General features: G+C 40.1%; 1 protein-coding gene across 1 annotated transcript; it reads right to left on the bottom strand.

Moving 5' to 3' along the window:
• Nucleotides 1-3493: 3493 nt before the first annotated feature.
• Nucleotides 3494-20318, bottom strand: LOC115794639 (beta-1,4-galactosyltransferase 3). The gene is made up of 6 exons (XM_030750255.1): nt 19758-20318; nt 12828-13063; nt 11076-11263; nt 9933-10055; nt 9364-9468; nt 3494-7975 (listed from the first exon to the last, which is right to left on the bottom strand). Exons 1-6 carry the CDS (start codon nt 20029-20031, stop codon nt 7801-7803), a joined length of 1101 nt encoding a protein of 366 aa, XP_030606115.1. The 5' UTR covers nt 20032-20318; the 3' UTR covers nt 3494-7800.
• Between the last annotated feature and the right edge of the window lie 913 nt (nt 20319-21231).

The following is a 21231-nucleotide window of genomic DNA, read 5'->3' as shown; positions in this document are numbered from 1 at the left end:
TTGGGTTGAGATCAGGTGACTGAAGAATATCCCATTTCTTGCAGCTTGTTGTATTTACATCCACGAAGGTGTTTCTTGATTGCAGACTTTGACAATGAAGAGTCTACCTCATTGAGAGGGTTCTTAACCTGGTCAGATGTTGTGAAGCTTCTTCTTAGGCAAGGAACTAATTTTTGTCATTGTGTACTTTATCTGATTTCAGTGGTGTGTGGTGATGGTTCCCATACTTCTTTTTTTAAGTGAAACTTTACAATAGAGGACTTCTACCCATTTAAAATGTCCATTTGTTCACAGTTTTAACTCGTCTCCAGTTAAAGAGGTTATTGGCCTCTTTTCACTTCCTACCAGGTTACTGTGCCAGCTCAGGAACAAACAAACCAACACAATGGCTCATCATGGGTTCTCCCTTTGCCCACTTGACACCTCTACACTAATTTCCAGGAAATAGGCCGTGTAGTTTTGAGTTCTTGCCAACCGATAAAGAATCGTAAATTCAAAACATTTCCTGTCAGCTCTCTCCCTCACGGGGGAGTTAAGCTGAAGAAGCCAGAAACAACATTTACAGGGTTTAACAGCAGATGATCTGCTCTGGGTTTCTTCCAGGATCTTTTATTAATGCAGTGGCTCTTTATCCCCATGGGGCTGGCGAGGGAACATTAATGTGTCGCATCTGTACTTTCTTTCCTTACTTAAGTAAGTACAGTCCAGTCAAGGCCTGTTTACAGTGTAGCTACAGTCAAGTAACCACATTTCCTTTTTTCTTCACGCCTCTGCTCTGAAAGGTGTGAAAATTACAAACCCACACATGCATAGTGGCAAACACGACTCTCTTTCAGGATGTACTCATTTAGTCAGCTAGCATCAGCAGATATAGAGGCAACTTTTAAAGTTAAAGTTATTCATTATGCCAACATTTGGCAGAATTATTATTTTATGTCAATATTTTTGTTTTAATGCTGGTGAGGGGCCTCCTCTCATGTCCAAAACTGTTCATTTGGATTTTCTCACTCTTGCAAAGTAAAGTAAGACTGATTCTTTGGGCCAACAGTGATAATAACTTTCTCTCTAACTGGTTTCATATCTGTGCAGGTTTATTCTGAAAGCTCACTAAAGTGGAAACCGTGAGCAGTTTAGAAAAAATGCAATCGATTACAAAAGTATAGTTCAGCAATTTTTAGTGTATAACCCACACAAAAAAACTCACAATGTCTTATGACTGAAATAATGCAACACATCCCCTACACGCATCACTCTCTCATTCAAGAACAAATCTTTGGGTTCAGAAGCAGGTTTCATCTGTACTCCATTTTAATAAAACTTAAACTGTAAGCTAAAGATATTTATACCTCACAGACATTTGCTAACATCAATCCAAGGCAAAGTTTATTTCTATAGCACATTAAAAACAACTTCCGTTGACCAAAGTGCTGTGCAGATCATCAAAACCTGCAATAGTCATTAAAACAACAATAAATACAATAAAAAAACAAATATTAACTGGTAAAAACCCTACATAAAATCACAGATATATAAAAACTATAATACCATAGTAAAGCCAGAATACGCCACTCAACTAGTCTCAAACACAAGTGAATATAAATATGTCTTAAGAAGTGCTTTAAAATGAATGAGCTTCTCTTATATGAGAAGGTAAGTTCTTCCAAAGCTTAGGTGCCACCACTGCAAAGGCTCTGTCACCTCTGCTTTTCAACTTGGATCTAGGTCTACTTAATAACTGACGGTCTGTAGACCTCAGGGCACGAGAAGGAACATAGGGTCTCAAAAGATCTGTTAAGTAGCCAGGAGCCAAACCATTAAGAATCTTAAAAACCAGTAGTAAAATTTTAAATTGGATCCTAAAATATGATATCAAGTCAAAGGTCACAGGTTACTCACCACAGCAGTACCACATGATCAGAGCGAGCCAGAGAGCAATGGAGAGCAACGCATTCATCGAGAGCAGGGCGTCTCTGAGTGGAAACTCTCCACAAAAGAGACGTTTAAATGGCCCACTGTTGCAAGGCAGACCCAGAAAGGCTTTTTCATTATCACATATTTTTGTTTTGCTTCGTTTTCAAACTGATGACATATTAAGGCCAATGAGGTGAAGAAAAAAAAGAGGGGCTGGATGACGGGGTGTAAATGTCCACAAAAAAAGAAAAAAGTACGTTTTTTGGTTAAATTCCTTAGAAAGAAAAATGTTAAACTTACAAGAACAACACTGGCAAATTTACAATAAAAAAAAAATCACAAAAATAAAAGGAAAAAAAAAAAAGGCAAAGTTACACAGTCACACAAAAATGAGATTTCTCTAAAATATTTGGGAAAGTTGTGGGAGTTTTTAGCCAAGGGACTCTTGTTCTTTGACCTTTACCCCCTTTTCCCAGCACTCATTTTCCTTCAGTGTGAGCCATCGCCATTCACACTGGACTCCGTAACAGTGAGACAGCAGATGTCTGCCATGTTTAAACTACACTGCTCAAAATAAAATAAAAGAACACTTTGAAAACACATCAGGTCTCAATGAAGGAAAAAAAAATCATGCTGGATGTCTATAATGATATGGAGCGGGTCATGTGTTAGGAATGAAAGGATGCCACATTCTTTGATGGAAATTAAAATTATCAATCTACAGAGGCTGAATTCAAAGAAACTCTGAAAATCAAAGTGGAAAATGATACAGCAGGCTAGTCCATTTTTACTAAAATTTAATTGCAGCAACTCAAAATGGTCCTTTGTGTGGCCCCCGCATCTCTGACAACGTCAGGCTCCTAATGAGATGACGGATGGTGTCCTGGAGGATTTCCTCCCAGATCTGGACAATCGTAGGTGCAGCCAGGTGGTTTTGGATGGACCGAATTGTAATGTCCCAGAGGTGTTCCAGTGGATTTCGGTCAGGCGAGCGTGGGGCCAGTCAGTGGAGAGAGTGGTGATTGGAGCAGGACAGATGGTGGATAGAAGATGTTTGGTGTATCTTCTGGACAAAGAAAAGAAGACAAGGAAACTTGGTGGTGGAATGAGGAAGTACAGGAAAGCATTTACAGGAGGAAGTTAGCAAAGAAAAAGTGGGATAGTCAGGAAGATGAAGAAGGTAAACAGGAGTATGCTCTATGCTTAGCCTCCCCAAAGAGAGGCGGCAAGGGAAAAGGAAAAGGTTTCTAGTGACTTATATGAGAGGCTGGACACTAAGGAAGGAGAAAAGGACTTGGTTAGGGTGATTATGGATCGAGATGGAAATGTGCTAAGAAGCCCAGAGTGTGCAGAGAAGATGGAAGGAGAACTTTGAGGAGCTGATGCATGAAGAAAATGAGAGAGGACCAATAGAAGACAGTAAAGTGCAGAGGATCAGTAAGGAGGAAGTGAGGGCAACTATGAAGATGATGAAGAGTGGAAAGGTGGTTGGTCCTGATGACGTACCTGTGGAGAAACCGATGGACTTTTAAACCAAACTGTTCAACACAATTTTGAAAAGAAGAGACAGCACTTCCTCTTGAGTAATTGGTTTATTAATGAATTTAAGGCCACTCTGGACTGTGCAGGATTCATAAGGGGAGCAGAAATAACTCAAAGTCACATCACTCTCTGCAGTTTCACCCTTAACGACAGCTTTCCATTTTCACATCAGAACGGAGTTGATGCAAAGCAAATGTTTATGTAGCTTTAAAAAAAACAACAAAAAAAAACATTTCTCAGGTAGAGTCGAAGATCACGGAGGCCGTTTGATAAGCAGAAGTAAATGCTCAATATACAAGTTTCCAGTTCACAACACAGACACATCAGCATGCTTCATATGTTTGGAGTGAGCACTGATATGTATTATCTTCAGTCCTAAGAGGTTCTTCACCATGCATACTAAACTCCTGATACATATATAGATATTAGTGTGCTAAGGCCAAAGGCTGAATATGACTTCATAGTAAAGCAATAGTCTTTAAACAACAAAGGACAGGACAAAAATGTCTTTACAGAGCTTGAAAAACAAACCTCATTAAAAATTATCCCCATCCACAGACTGTATATAAAAGATGGACATAGCTTAATACCTTATACTTGCATCCTTTTCTAATGGCGAGCAGCAGGCTTCAAAACCAGGACTTCACTAACACACAAAGCTGATCGAGTGGATTTTCATTCCCTGTTAATGTTGTACAAAAAAATCTGCTTCAAATTAACGGACTGTATGTGTAAGACAGAGCCTCTGTAACGTCACCCATTAGTTTTAAACTAGCATTTTAAAGGCTCAGTGTTAGCATTTTCGCTGCTGCCACATTGGTTGTTTTGGAACCAGAAGTGACCATATTTATATGCAAGGGTGGAGTTAATGCCTAAGCTAGCCAGCCTGGTTAGCCAGCTGCATCCGCATAAGCTTTATGATTTAAATGCACACAGAAACATACGTGGTAATTGGTACAGATTATAAAATCATAGCTGCAAGCATTAGAAGCCCAAAAGGAAACGGCACAACCCATCAAAAACATGATGAAAATTACAACGTTTACCTAACTAAATTTATATTATTGTTCTACAGCATCTCAGAGGCCCGCTCATCACATTAAAGAGGAAGTCACAGATCTCGGCTGTTATCTTTTATATACAGTCTGTGGCTTTTAATCTTTCTGGCACAACAGAGTTACACATTTGGAGTACACTTTATTTTTTCACAGCTTGCCATTGCCATCATCTTTGGTTTTAGTCGATACAGCCAAACTTCCCCGATTTACACAATCAGATCTGTCAGTGGGGAAAACTCAATATGGAGGACAAAAAGATGACTCACACAAAATAAAGAAATAATTCAACAAAACAGAGACCTCCTTATAGTTAACCCCCCCCCCCAAATTCTCATGCTCCCTCAGAATTACTTTTAATCAACATTTGTATGATACAGTCATAACTTCACATTTTTGCATGTTTCTACGAAATCGTTTTAAATCTAATTTTTGCAGTTTTTTTTTCCCCTTCAGTTTTTATGTGGAAATTCGTAAAGCAAGTTAGAATTTAGAGCTGGAACAGAACTTTGGTGACCAAAAATGTGCGTGTGTAGGGACGCACATTAAATATAATTTTGCGAGTGTGTCCAAAGAGGTTTTATCCAGTGCCAAAGTACTGCTATAAATAAACCTGTTTTGTTCAGCGGGGAGTTATTTACTGACTAAGACAGTTTTGCTTATCAAATTGAGGCAGCAGAAAAATGCAGATCTGTGTCTATCAAATTAACAGTCTTCTAGTGAACAGCTGAAGGCCCATTTCATTAGTGTCAGGGTATATCAGGGTATTATTTTAAAAATCCTTTTGAGAACTAGCAAACCCAAAATAAAAGTTTAAGTCAAATTACTATGACGTACTTGTGTAAGACATTTTATTCCATGTGGAGTACAGCACTTGTTCAGTTTATATATTTAGGGCTTTTATTGTGAAAAGCAAGTACAGGAAAAAGCTCTTCAGTACAAGAGAAGAAGAAAAACATGTTTCTGGTACAGATTAGTGATGTGCCCGACTAGTCGGTATCAGTCGTACTAGTCTGCACGACCGAAAGGTAGTTAACACACTAATGGACCTGCACAAGCATGAACGCGGCAACAACAGACCCAGTGCTGAAGTCTGAATCAGGGGTAAGCTGGAGGAGGAGGCTGGCAGAGGGAGGTCTGGGCTCCACTGACCAGGCTGCGACCCTGCCCTGAATAAGTGGAAGCAAATGGATGGATATATTTTTATACTGTATTGTTTTATTATCATTTTACATTTTAACTTATATTGACATGCGTGTCATGAATTGTAGAACGAGCATTGTTCATAATGTGTGGCACAATGCGCCACACTGAATGTTATTTTCTCATGTTTTAATGATGCGTAAACATCGTTTGCAGTAATACGTTTTCACATATTTAACATCAATTTAAGTTTTTTCCCCCCTTCATTGTCTGAAGTACCACGTGTAGTGTTCATAACGCACTATGCCGCACAGTTAAGCAGCATTTAAAGTGCGATTCATTGTTGAAGGATGTAGTTATTGGTTTAAGAAACCTCTGTTTAAACAGTTTTTGACATTGTCCATTAAACAGGCCTAAAATTTAACTTGATATCTGAGTGTTTCTTTAGACTAGTCAGTCTAATTACTGAGTTGACTAAACAAGGAAAAATAATTAGTCACCAGGAACAGATCAGACAGGAAGTCTTAACGCGGCTATTAGCACTACCAAGCAGTTGTCTGATTTCTTCCCATTTCTTCTCATTTCTAATACAAAAATAATTATATTTCAAAATTCTCAAGTTCTTATCATTTTTTTGTCCTCCATACAAACATAACTGATAACTTACTAAAAAGCTGAGGGAACATGTAGTTAGTTTCCTAACTTATGAGCTTCACAAGATCCTCAAATAACTTGTACAAAAAGAGAAAATCAGTTTAAAAATCACAAAAAGGATTTAGTGTCTGCATACAGGGAAAACCTGAAAACCAATTTTCCTACAAAGCCATCATTGTTCTTTTTTCAGTAATTAAATTAGGTTAAAGGTACCTTTTTGTAGTTCTTTGCAAGACAAAGCCAAGACTCACCACTGGGGGGCAGTGTTTCTCAGTGAGTGATGGAATGTTTAAGTTTTTTCTTTTCAGCTCCATCTGGCTAACAGCCGCCACCTTTCTGAGGCCACTGCTCCATTTTTTAAATGTATTTTATTCATTTAGTTCAATTGAGATCTGCCACATTACACCTGGATGTGTTTTCTTAATGAGTTTTGGTTAATTCTGGATAGTTTAACCATTTTTAAACAGGGAATTTTTAAAAAGTACCTTTAATCTGGCAGTTATTTCTCAAAAACAAAAAACATACAAAATATTCTCAGACTTACTTTCCTTGGTCTTCATTATTGATTAGAGATTTCTAATGTTTAATTACCTTAATAAATCTGACCAGAGAAGTTCATTATTCTATTTTATTTCTCAGATTTGTGCAGATTGAGGACAGTTAGTGGCACAGCAAAATTAACTGCACAGGAAAAAAAAAAAAAGACAGTAAATTATCAACATGTAAAAAAAGACTCCACTTTGATGTGAAACTTAACTTTGCTTAAAAGGCAGACACAGAAGTTCAATCCAAAGATGTCGGATATGCTCAAGTGTAAAGAGACGACTTAAAAGGCTGAGAAAGAGGAGCTGCAACTTCATCTACAGAATGAAACTACTTCTGCTGTATTTCCACAAAATCATCTATAAGCCTAAAACAAAAAAGTGTGAAAGACTGTGAAAGGTTTGTCTTTTTAGAATTAAGGTGTTTGCAGACAGGTGTGCAGAAAGCTCCACTCTTCATGCAGTCACTGCAGCAAAAGCACACAAACCCTTCAGTGTATTCATTGGCTTTGAAACGACGGAGACTGGCACAGTGCGACTGCTGTTTAAATCCAAGATCCTCAGTAAAGTAAGGTACGAGTGTAAAGACGAGAAAAAAAAATATATTCTAAGGCCTCGCACGGTTAAACCAGCGACCACAGCGCTGCAGGTATATAAACTCATAGAGTCCAACTTTTAAGCCTTTTTTGGCTGCGACTCCCTCAGAAGAACAAAATCAGAGTAGGACCGGAGGAAGCAACACTTCACTTAAAGAGCTGGGATTCAGTTCCTGTTGATCTGTCTTTAATCAGTTTAGGTGTTTTAATCACCCAACAGAGTGCCCAACCATGTGAAGGTGGTGTGATATTCAAGCTCCACAAACTACAGAAGAAAAAGCTGGAGAGAGAAAAAACAAAAAATAAAAAAAAAGCGGATTATTCCGCTGAAGTGAAACCAGGAGTTTGGCAGGCTTTTCAGTCACGTTTCCGCTTTGGGGGGGAACGTGGCGGGTGCAGGCCGGCCTCTGTGCCGATGTTAACCGTGATGTTGGTGTAGAGGGGCAGGTACTCCCGTGAGATCACCTCATATTCAACTGTGTTCATCCCATCCAGCCTCCAGGTCTGACGCGTCTTAGCGAGCATGTTGAACCTGAGGGACGCAAAAGAAGCAGAGGATCGTCATTACAGGGGAAAAAATTTGACCCCTTTAGCTCAGCAGAAGGTCGCACAACAGCAAATACAGCCGCTTCATCACAGCGAAAACAAAACCTCGATCCTTTAACGCGATTACTCATGAAAAACATACACTTTCAACGTTAAGAGTACATTACGCAGCTTCCCATAAATGAAAGGTTTTTCTGCCAATATCCAAACACACTGTGACATAAAAATATGGCCTTCCACAAGAGCCTGGACAGATTGCTTTAATTTTCTACAAATTTTCCACTGAAATCCAAATGATCCAACATTTCCACGGTGCTAAAGCTCCAACAGTGAGCAGCACTAGCTAATGTTAGTTTAGAAATGGAGTCCACTAATGACACCACATGCCCAGATCCCAGCACGATAAACTCCACATACGGACCAAAGCAAACAGACAAAAAAAAAAAAAAAAAAAACCTGTAATTTTACTGCATTAGCAGCTAAGTCAATACTGGACAAAACCAGGGCCTGATTATGAGCTGATATGTGCTGTTTGTTGATCTTAATCAGTACCAGCATTCATGACTGCCAACAAATTAAAAATAAATTTTTTTTTTTTTTTTTAAAAACAAACACATTTGGAACACCAGGAATATCGACCAGCCGACCTAAGAAGAGCTATCGGGAGGAAAGGTGTCAGGAAGTACGGAACTTGTTTTTGCTTTGTCTGTTTGAAGAAACAGAAGGGAAAAAAAAGGCCAGTATTTTGGAATATTTTTTTTACATTGCTAAATATATATCAGTATTGGTCTAAAAATAAATAAATCAATAGTTCACCTTCACAGGAAAACTACAGTCCACATGAACCAGGATGGATTCATGAAGGGATCGTTTGGTTCCTGAGATCAAACTCAACACTGAGCCGTCGCATTTCTGGCTAATGTTAGCTAATGCTAGCCTGCCTGCTAACAAATCTTCCCAGTCAAGAGGGGCAACAAATATCAGGGAAAACAAAAAACACGTCACTGAGCACAGCCTAATGGACGCAGTTACATGTGAGCCATATAGATCTGTGTATTTAAGGGCAGTCTGAAACTGTTAAACACATTCTTTGAATACCAACGCATGAATAAAAACGTCACTGAAACATGACGGCACTGTGCACCGAGAGCTTTTACATGATGAGAGAGCTACAATAAACATTTACTTTCTACAGTAACAGCCTATTTGGGGGTGGTTAGCCAGCTAGTTGTGACTCAGCTACACAGCTTTGTATCAAACACTGGGAACGAGTTACGGCCAATGAGACGCTTCTGGTTGTTCATCTGCTGCACCACAATTGCCCCAGACTCCCCAACAGATTTGAGGGATCGCTGTACTGACTGTCTACTGTACCTCTTTGGGTTCACATCGTTGCCTTTGTCCAGCTTGTGTTTAATCATCTTGTACCGGCCCACCTTCACTGAAGGACGAGTGATGTACATCCCAGCCAGAGACACTCTGAGGAGACCAGAAACAAGAGTCAGATCGAACACGCATACAGGTTACAAGCCATCTCATTTTTAGCTAAATATTCAGCTGAGACCATTTTCATTTAGTTTTTAGTATAAATCTTTAATCATTTTGTGCTGTCTGCTAGGCAGCCTCACCTCAGCTAACTGGAGACCCTGAACTGGACCTCTGGACCCTGTTTGTGCTCTCTGACCGCTGGAACATTTTTACTGCAATTATCTGACAAATAACAGCCTGCTGTTGCACCCAGTTAGTTTATGGATGCAGCTTCTATACAAGCTTACTAGCTTTAGCTGACAAAATGCTAACAATAAGGCTACAAAACCCAGTGTGAAACATCACAGTGCCTACCTCAGTCTTTTATATACACCCTACGAGGAACAAGCCCCCAAAATCAGCGTAGAGTTGGAACCAGATGCTCAAACAGGGAACCAAACTTAAAGGATTCTCACCTGATTCCAATATCATCGTCCTCGCCGCCCCAGCCCCAGTAGTTGTTGGGAAAGCCGTTCATTTTGAGGTACTGCAGTGGTGTCAGAGCCGACACGCCTCCGAAATACATCTTATACGGAAGCCTGGAGAGGATTACAAAAAGATGAATTAACGAGAAATCGTTTTATTATCCGTTTACAGTCTGTAAGAGGTCACAGTGCAGGATGGAAGGACGATTTGGAAACGGACAGTCACCTGTCAGAGGACTGGACATTAGCTCATATTCAGAGTAACACACTACATGCGAGTCACGCACACACGTAGCTCCTGCAAGGTTGTTAACCCAAAGCGCTTCCCAGTCAAAGAAAATGTATTAAGATTCAAAGTATACAAAAAACCCCCCAAAAAAACAAAAACAAAGGCAAATCAGACAAAAGTATAAATCGGGGGTAGAACAAGGAAGCAGTTTTTGGGAGGATGACCTGGAGTACAGAAAGAAAAGTATTTTGGGTCGAGGTCAGAAAATGATTACAAAGAAACTCCACTGAATCCAAAGCTGCTTAATTAACAGCAACGGACAGGGTTAAATATGAGCCACATAAATGAACATTATTAATGCTCATTAACTGTCCTCAGGAAATCTCCTGTCATAATGTTTCACAGCCCGACACATCTGTCCAGCAGAGAAACATCTGTTCTCTCATGTTAAGTTGATTTTAACAGTCTTTCCTACACTTGGTATTAGTGTAGTGCTGTGCGTTGCATATTCAATAACCCATTTTTGTTCCTGTATTTAGCTTCATTAAGTTTGAGCCACATAACTGTATTACATTCAACTTTGTACCCAGTGTGTTTTATTTAGATTCTATTCACTTATTCTTTACTTGTACTACAGAGAACCACACACACACACACACACACACACACACACACACACACACACACACACACACATACGAGACGTGTCTGAAAAAGTTTGGGAACTTTTCTGAAATATGGAGTTTTTCTGTTGGTTGGTTTATGGTAAAATGTAATAATTTTATTCCAATACACTTGACATTTCAAGTCTTACTGCCCACTCACGGGACTGCATTCATACAGCACTTTATTCTACATCTGTCTTGCAATCATATCACAACATTATCAGTCGTTCTCAGACGTACTTGTAGCCGAACTTGTCCATGGCGACAGCCGCGTGTTTGGGGTTGGAGTCGCAGACGTACGTGTTCCGGTCATCTTCTGGAATGAGGTCCACATCATGGAAGAACAGACAGTCCCAGTCCTCCTCCCTCATGGCCTCCCGCAAACCGGCATTCATCAGCTTGGCTCTGTTAAAGGTGTAGTTTCCAGCCTGCAGAGCAAACAGACATTTCAGAGCCATTCTTTCACTAACGTTTGTCTGAAGTGACTGGAAGTGACTGGAACTCCTGAATTCAGTGATGTACACTGTACAAAGTGTGTACACTTTTGGCAATATAGTGTACACACTCAATATAAACACTTCAGGGCTGAGAGCCTTGTATCATCAAAATTTATATTGTACTTTACACTATGTACTTTGTGCCCGTACACCTTTTGTTTTACAACCTTATGTGTACTAATGGTTATAGTCTGACAACTTTTTGGCTCATAATTTGTTGACCCCAGAGGTTTTGTGGTTCATTTTGGCAGTTCTATACGCATGATTTGTAGACTAAAGGTTTTATACCTTGTACACCCCTAATTATTGAGATTTATGGTGGATTTTGACAGCATAAACTGCCCTAGGTCACTAAAATTGCCACATTATTAATTGCTGCCAGGTGCAGACCTGTCAATGGGACTGTACTGATGAATAGTTAGAGGTTAGAGAGCTGCTAAGAGATGATGCAACTCATGCATCATGTTTCATAATAGGGAAACAGAATGCTGTAAACAGGCACATTCATCAAAGTAAAGCATGAGTATGCACATTTAAAAATTTACATTTTTGACACATATTGGAAATAATCGGTGTTTAAAGTTACACAACTTTCCAAATCTTGGTTTTGTCTAACATAGAAGAGGAGCCAGCAGCCACTGTCAACATAAGAGAGCCGAGCAGAGCCCCAGGTAACTGCTATCATTAAACCATTAGCGAGTGGCATCCCTAATATAATCATCTCAGCTTTTGTTGCACAATCAACCAATCAAAAGACGACTGCCTTAAAGGAGAAGCTTAAACCGTTTCAGATGGGATGAACTGAAGGCTGCACTGAGGCTTGGTGGAGAGTCCAAGGACAAATGGTGGATGGCCTCAGGAGGTCAAAGGCTAGCATAGACCTAACATTGATCCCAAGCCCAGATAAATGGGAGGGTTGCATCATGAGGAACATCTGCTGTAAAACCTGAGAATCAAGGGTTCAGCTAAAAGTGCCTATATAAGCAGAACAGGCCCCCTTTAAGCATTTGAAAGAGTCAAGCAAGTTTCACCAAAAGCACATAAATACAGATTTACCAGCATGTGAACAATGCCTCATCTTATTGAACCTTATTCAGATTTTAATGCAGCCGAGTAAACAAAAAAAAAACACAATTACTGAAAGCATTCACATGAAAACCATTATAGAAAGATTCAGTGTGATGGGGCAATCCTGCAGAGGCGATAAAAGCTGAGGGTGAAACATCAATGAGATTTAAGCAGATTAAAGTCTCCGAGCTGCTTCAGACTTCTTATCCTCCAACATGCACATCCAGTGACCACACACCAGAGGGCGCTCTTCATCTAGCCTCAATTGTAGTGCATTACTTGACAGATTCAATAAATTTCACATCATTACAAATATTAAGCCTAAAATATAAAAATTTTAAAATGAAAATAAAGACAGTAAAATGTGAAATGTGCCCCGTCTCCTTTTGAATTTTTGTTTTTGGCGTAAAATAGAAACAGCAGAAACCTGGTGGATGACGTAAATTCCATAGTTGAGCTGCTGCCGCTGCAAGAAAGGATGCAGGTAGTAGAGCAGGAACTTGAGGTGATGCTCTCTGTGTCTGTGGGGAATGATTATAGCCGTTCGATGTCTCGCCACACAGTTCGGCGGCCTGTATCGTCCACCACGCACCACCAGCGGGTTCTTTCTCTGGACCTCAGCCAGACTGAGACGTGATGGGAAGCTGACGTGGATCGGCCCTCCTGCGGGAAAAACGTATTCATTACATCCAGAAAAGCTCAGTCACATGGAGAGAAAGCAAATAATGTGGTGAGACTATGAGAGTCACCATTTGACTGTGGCATTAAGGATTAAAATGACCTGATGCTGAAAGTCAGATGTGTTTGTAAGTGTGCAGAATCCTGCTCTGTATGGAGGACTGATGCAGCCAAAAATAAATAAATTAATGGTTCTAAATAAACAAAATTATTCAAATATTTGTTGCTTAATTCATAAAATTGGATGTGGTAATGTTTTTAGGAAATAATTTGCTTCTTTTTCTAATAACTACTGCATTTTCACTGTGTTACCCATTGTATTACATTTATTTATATTGTACAGTTATATAAAGACAAATGGGAAGGTACTGAAACAAATGGAGAAAAACAAATGAATCAGACACAAATTAATAAAGACATGACAAACTAAATATTACTTATACCAAAAGGAAAACACACTTAGAACCCAATTTTTGGTCAAAGAAGCTAAAGTATTAACCTATGAACAAAATGAATGAATTTAAAAGAAAAATAAGAATTTAGAAACAATTTTTTTGATTGGTGTTTAAATGAATTAAGAAGCAAATTCATTTTTGATTCCTTTTTACCATTTTCCTTTTTTGGACTTTAAACAGTGTTGGGCTTCGGGCAGCTGCGTAAAATAAACATTAAATGTTTCATTTTAAACAAACTTCTTCTGGTCATCTTTCTTTGTACAGATATTCTGAGAAACAGTCACTGCTGCCGGCTGTAAATCGGATCGTCCAGATCAGGTGTCCACTCATATCAGTTAACTTATTATGGGACCTTTCATTATGTAAAATATAGGAGGGGAACAAAACAAAAACAGGCTCTCCAAGCTGACGTGTTTGGACTGTTTCAGTAGAAGAAACTGAGCCACTCCAAACCTCCAGGAGGTTTCTGTTCCCTTCTCACTATGGTAAAGAACTCTCTCTTCCCCCAGTCTCAATTCTTGTTCTTTAGGAAGTAGTTTCAAATTACTGAACAAACATGCAGCAGGCTCAGATTCAGGGTTTAGGTAATGTTTAACAACCATAAAGCTGAATAAACCTGAGCCAACAGAAGAGTAAATACATGTAGAGCACAGCGTACCACCTCGAGCTCAGGGTCCATAGTCAAACAGCTTCCTGGTACAAGAGCGGTTTCTGAGAATTAAAGACATGACTAAATCCTGGGAAAGATCAGATATTTCCAAAGTGTCTTTGACTTTAAGAGAGCGCCTAAGGTGGGAACCTGTTAGGAGTGTAGAGGAAAACTTCTATAAGGCTTTATGGTCGCCACACCGATCACGAAGTCAAGTGTTCACACAGTGTGACGACATACAAAGCCAATGTAGTGAAAGAAACTGAGGCAAATCTATTCAAAGTTAAAATATTTCTACTTTGACAAAAACTTGCTTCACACTGCATCATGAAATCCAATCAGCTGGGATTCTCCCGACACCACGGACGATCACAGAGGAGGAGATTGCAGCTGGAGCTGCATGGTTCACTTTCTCTTATGTTTAGCGTGCACGTGCCACTTAACGTAGGAGGCTACGACGCAGCCCACACAAGCGGCCGACACAGTTGCCGGCATTTACACTTGCTTTGAAATTTCAGCACAAAAACACTTAGAGGTGAAATTTCTCTCTTTCAGTTGATTGAAAAAGTGGCCGCAAAAACAGGGGCACAGAACAGGCCGATCGCAGTCACTGCTGGCTGTTCTTTTTTTTTTTTTTTTTTTTTTTTTTTTTTAAGAGGTGCACATCAGGTTATGGTACCAGTTACAACATAGGGGTTTATAAGTGTTTGCGATTACGGCATAGATTTGAAGCAGAGCTATTCAAAAAAAATAAACAAAATAATCACATGAGGAGAAAGCGGTGCAAAGAAAGAGTGGAGCCACACAACTGCATCAGATCACACACTGCCACTTTTGCCCCTCAGTGAGGAAACTACACACAGATCCCTTAATGTGAATGTTGAACTTATTTAAGGGACTTTACTGGCATCAAGTCAGTCATATGAAAAACACTGAAGGTGTTGGTGGCTGCTTGTTGCTTTGAGCAGCATGAAGACTCCCCCCAACACACACACACACACACACAGTGGCTGATGGCTAAAGGGTGGAGAAGGCAATGACTTAATGAATTTTTCATGCAGTCTAACATTTGTTTTTATAGTTGACTCGTGGATGTAAACCTGCCACCATAAATGCAGTGACTGCATAACGTCTGTACACACAGGCATTCCCCTCTACAGTGTTGTTGGTGTAACCAGGGCTGCAGCTATCCATCATTTAAGGTTAATGAGTATTCCATCAATTATTCGGATAAGAAATACTTTTCTTACTAATGAGCAAAATATTCAAAAGAGGAAAAACAGGTTTTTTTTAAAATGAACTGGTCATTGCAATTTCTAAAATGTAAACCAGTATTTTAAGGATTACATGCAATACCTGCCAAAAGAACTAAACCCTTTCACTGTGTTTACATGGCACATAAAAATCATTTTTTTAGGGGGGGGGGGGGGGGAAGAACACATTTTCTTAAATGCAAATATAAGTAAGGGATACATACAACCTAAAATAAAGCAAAAAAAAAAAAAAAAAAAAAAAAAAAAAAAAAATTAGCTTGAACACCGTCTTCCTGGAAGACTCCTACGTCAGCAGAGTTCTGGCAGTTTTGCAACAGCTGAGGTATATTTGGTGTGTGTGCATGCATGCATATGCGCGCATATTATATATATATATATATATATATATATATATATATATATATATATATATATATATATATATATATATATATATATATATATATATATATATATATATATATATATATATATATATATATATATATATAAATACATACATACATACATACACACACACACTGAGGACCGCTGCCTGATTTAAACATCATATCAGATTAAGTTAACATTTCATCTGCATATTTTATTTTAATTTCTGCATCTTTACTACAGATTTTCTCTGAGTGAAAAACAGCAGTGGGTGGAGCAACTACAGCGTTCTCCTTCTCATTGGAGCTTGTTGATCATGTGGTCGATGAAGGACCTCTGGCTGTTTCCCAGTAAAGGTTTTAATATTGGTTACAGGAACAAGCGTTGCTGTTTAGGATGCTAGAAAAAAAAACATTTCCTTTCACTCCACCTGAGCTCACCATCTCGATAACAGCTCTGTCTCTTTGCTCTTCACTGTTTCTGTCCCCATAGACTCCACATTGAACTATAGCATCATCAGCACTACTGTTGTGTTATCAGTCTTTGTGCTGACAAAACCGGGGCCTATGTTTCTACTGCAGGTCTATTTTAGTCTCTAATGTGGGCGAGATGCTCTCATTTACATGGTGAGCTCTACAGAATCATGCATTAAACAAACCATGGAAGCAAAAAATTTGCATCAAAGAATTTTTTTTAAATCAAGTTACTCAAAATTGCTGTAGCCCTAGCTATAACTGATAAAAGCTGACCACTTCCCCATGTAAAAGACGTGTGTGGTAAGTGCACAGAGCCCGTTTGTTTCTACACAAAAAACATTTTTAAGAGATCAGTGACACATGAGAAAACAAACTGCACTAGCCCAGTTCTGCTTGGTTTACATCCAGAAAGATGTACTTAATAAAAATAAATCTATGTCCTAGCTAGAGGTTGATCAGCTAGCGCTGCACCAGGCTCAGGTACTGTCACGCTGGCCTGAGAATTTGATTGGAGAAGAACTGTAGGGCCAGAGTTTGCGTATGAGGCTTCATGTGAAATGTTAACAAGCTAGTTTCTGAAAATGTTTGTTTAGCACATGGCTAAAAAAAAAAAAAAAAAAAAAAAAAGCTGAAGTATTTTGATTTTACCATCTAAAACATTCCTGCTGGCTGCCACTGGAAGTTAACCAACAGTATTTAGAACTGAGAATAACTTCGAGGGGGGGTAAATTTGTTATGGGTGGATACTTACAGACTAAACTGGTAGAAGTAATCAAAGACACAATCAAAGTTAATGACCAGTTCAAAAAGGTATTTAATGATACAAGGAAATCTCTCCAGTGTGTCCAGGTCCTCCTCCCAGTAGGACATGCCCGGAGTACCTCTAGGCAGAAAAAATTCACAGGTCCTCTGTGCCCAACGGACCATCCGTTCTGGTAGCCAACAGCTGACTGAGGGACTGCAGTAGGCCATGCCTAGAAATTCTGTCCATAAAAAATTATGAACAATGCCTTCTCCAAGTCCACAAACACATACAGACTGGATAAAACACACACACACACACACACACACACACACACACACACACACACACACACACACACACACACACACACACACACACACACGAATATCCTTGAGAGCATAAAGAACTGGTCCAGTGTTCCATGACCAGTACGAAAATGCATTGTTCCTCTTGAAAACAATGTTGGACTAATGGACAAACTGTCCTTTCCAGCACCCTGGCATAGACCTTCCCAGAGAGGCTGAGGAGTAGGATTCCCTGATAGTTGGAGCAAACCCTCCAGTCCCCCTTCTTAAAGATGGGAACCACCACCCCAGTCAGCCAATCCAGTGGCATCACCACCCCAGATCTTCACATGTGTTTATATTTCACTCTGCATTTACTTATTAGTTATTATTAATCTCTGTTTCTCTCCACTCACCCCCAACCAGTCACAGCAGATGACTGCCCCTCCCTGAGCCTGGCTCTGCTGGAAGTTTCTTCCTGTTAAAAGGGAGTTTTTCCTTCCCACTGTCACCAAGTGCTGCTCATAGGGGGTCGTTTTGACTGTTGGGTTTTCTCTGTATTACTGTAGGGTCTTTACCCACAATACAAAGTGCCTTGAGGCAACTGTTTGCTGTTATTTGGTGCTATACAAATAAAACTGAATGAACATGTTAAAGGCAGTCCTACAACATCCAGACCCTTCAGGAGCTTTGGGCCAATCTAATCCACCTCAGGGGCCCTGCAACCAAGGAGCTGTTTACATTGCATACATGTTGTGAAATAAAGAAAAGCAGAACAGGTCCAATTTAAATTTCTGAACCATTTTATCATAGGCCTAAAGATATTTCAGCATTAACAACTCTGTTTTTAATCTTTCAGGGCTCACATGTGACTCACCTATGCAAAACCTCCACTGCTATGAGCGTTGTGCCATTGCTGCCTCTGACAAGAGGTTGTGTGGCTCATTTGGTTTTCCTGTTTATTAGCATTACTCAGATAGATTTGCATAACATTTTACTACAGGTGGGGCCCAAATTAGAACTTAGGAGGGGAACCTGGAGGGGATCTGGATGCAGGAATTTCTGGAAGGATTTTTTTTAGAGACGGACCAAAACTGGACATTTAAGATATTTTTATAAATACAGATCAAACTGAAATAAGAAAACATGGAAGACACTGTCTTGTTATAAGGAAAATATAGTAAACTAGTCCAAATCCCTGGACTTGATTAATGTGCGTTATAGAGAAAGTCTTCAGCTTGAAATCTCTGCCTGTTCCTGTTGCAACATGCAACTGTCAGAGAGACTTTATCAGCATAGACAACAGGAACTGGCAACCTTTGGGGGTAACAATTCAGATGAACCAGTCAGGAAGAGATTTTTGATTCCAATTTCTAAACACAAGCAGATATGACTAAAGCACAGTTATAAAGATCAACGAGTTTTATCCTAAAAATCTGCAGTCTTTAGCTCGGCTATTTCAAAGAAGTTGAGCTATTGTCACAGCCTCTGTTCCATAAAAACTTTAGTATTAGCCATAAGTCGAGAATGATGAGACCTAGAATGCTCAAATTCGCACCACAGATACAACTACTACAGATCTCAGAGACCTTGACATCAAGGTCAGAGGTGATGTTTTCTGAATCTTGTGAATGCAATAACTCAAGAATGATCTCATCTACGATCTTCAAATTCACACCATACTGTACTGTGCATACTGTTCAAGCTGGACTCAAACTTCACAGGCTTGTACACTCACTACTATAAACAGCACTTTGACAAACAAATACCCCCCCCCAAAATCCAAATCACCTGAGCATTGGTACCTGCTCAGCAGTGCTCTTGTTAGACAGTTGATGGAGGGGGCACTTGTAATAACAAAAGAGGTTAAATTAGAGAAGTTAAATTATAGCCCCACTTCACAAGCCAAAAACCTCTCTCTCTCTCTCTCACACACACACACACACACACACACACACACACACACACACACACACACCATTCTTTTCAGGGTTGCGGGGCTGGAGCATATGCCAGCTGTCACAGGGCGAGAGGCACAATGTACAGGTGTTAACAATTTAAAACAAAAAGAATCCAGGCTGAATTTCAGAGACTTAGTTTCACACTATAATTACCCTCAGAGTCGACATTGACCCCATGCTGGGACAAAGAAGCAGGGATTTAAGAGAAACATGAGATATGAGCTTCAACCTTTAATCTATCTAATCTATCTCATGACTTGAAGGATAAGGCGCTCTCATAATCATGCAGCTGCACTGCGTGTGCTGGAAACTCTGATGTGGCTAAAAACATTTAAGACACACGCAAGTCAAAGTTAAGCTAATCAGTAAATGTTTAAGAATTTTGATAATTCAGGTTCACAGAACTGTGAAGGAAAGTATAATCTACCTTTGGATAACTGCTGAAAACCATGAAATGCCCACTCACCTATCAAAGGGGATGTCTTGGGACAGTAGGGCATGTCATCTCCATGGCTGTGAGCTTTGGGCAAGTGGGAGAGGTTGGCGTACACGTCCCCTCCGATGATGGTGGATATTGTGTGGTTGCGGCCTGAAAAACCAGTGGCATCTGGCTTGCGGAAGATGCGGATGAAGTATGTAACCCTCTTCTGGTATCCCTCTCGGGACAGTAGCGCCATGACCACCAGCTGGATGCCCAGGAACATGAAAAGGTAACGCCATTTGGACTGAATACTGATCATGGTGACGGCACTGAGGGGTCCAGATGCAGTGACGGGGACAGTTGGAAATTCACCCTCACGGGAGTTGCTGCTCAGGTGTAGCAGCTGATGATTGTCAGGTTTAATGGAGGGTGGTGTTGAGCGTATTACTGCCCACACCAGTCAAATATAATCTAGAATATGGCAGCACAAACGTCAAGTCACGAGTGTTAATCTGAAATATTTAACTTCAGTATGAATTAAGAAAAAAAAAAGTTACATGTAAAGGCACTTTTGGTAGGCTGTAACTGTAAAGACCACCAAAGAGAGGAAAAAATATTCCAGACAGACCAAAAAAAAAAAAGAAAAAAAAAAAAAAAAAAAAAAAAAAAAGAAAAAAGGTCTACTTCTTCACTGCATTCCCCACTGCCGATCAGCAGGTGGTAAGTATCTCCAAAGTTGACTGTTGGTCCACTTTGTGTTTGGTTTGGGAAGATAATGCCAGCCCCACATCATGTAGTTTCACCCCAACTGAGCACCATCCGCTGCCTTGAAGTTCATTCTTTTCCAGCCATACAAACTGCAGCGTCTCCCTCTGTCACTCACTCTCTAGCTCCTTTCCTCCTTTTGTGAGCTTTATGCTGCCTTCTGTTCTCCCTCCTGCTCTCTCCTGAGGGAGGCCTCTGCAACAACAGCCGCCATGAAAAAAGGGAGCATATGCAGCCGTATAGGTCCTATACTTCACAGTGGATTACACGGCTTCCAGTGGCTCACCGCCTGACTGGCTGGAGAGACGGTGGGAGTGGACCATGACCGGCGTGGGAGGAGTGGTCAGAAGGGTGCTGCATAAGTGAGTGGGTGGGTGTTTGTTGGGGGGGGAGGGTTTCAGTGCAGAATGAGGCTGAGAGAAAAAGAAATGGGGGAAGGAAGAAGAGGACGAGCTCTGATTCCCAATGCTATTGTTCCATAATGACGCAGTCCACATAAAACAGCTCACTGGTGACACTGGATCGACAAACTGGACTGGTCACTCCAGCGTGGCTCTGAAAGACAGAAGAGGAACGGGGGTCAGTGTTAAAACCGATTGACATCCTTTGGCTGAAACTGTTGAAATCAGCGATTTCAGCACACAAACAATGAGCTATTGTGTACAGTACAGGCCAAACAAATGGATTGTGTTTGTTTACATGAGACCAAACAGCACAGTTGGAAAGCCTCCACTAATCAGACTCAGCAGGGGCC

This window comes from Archocentrus centrarchus, chromosome 16 (genome assembly GCF_007364275.1).
Source record: "Archocentrus centrarchus isolate MPI-CPG fArcCen1 chromosome 16, fArcCen1, whole genome shotgun sequence".
Classification (NCBI taxonomy): Eukaryota; Metazoa; Chordata; class Actinopteri; order Cichliformes; family Cichlidae; genus Archocentrus; species Archocentrus centrarchus.
Note: the sequence above shows the minus strand (reverse complement) of the source record. Positions and strands in the feature narration are given on the sequence as shown.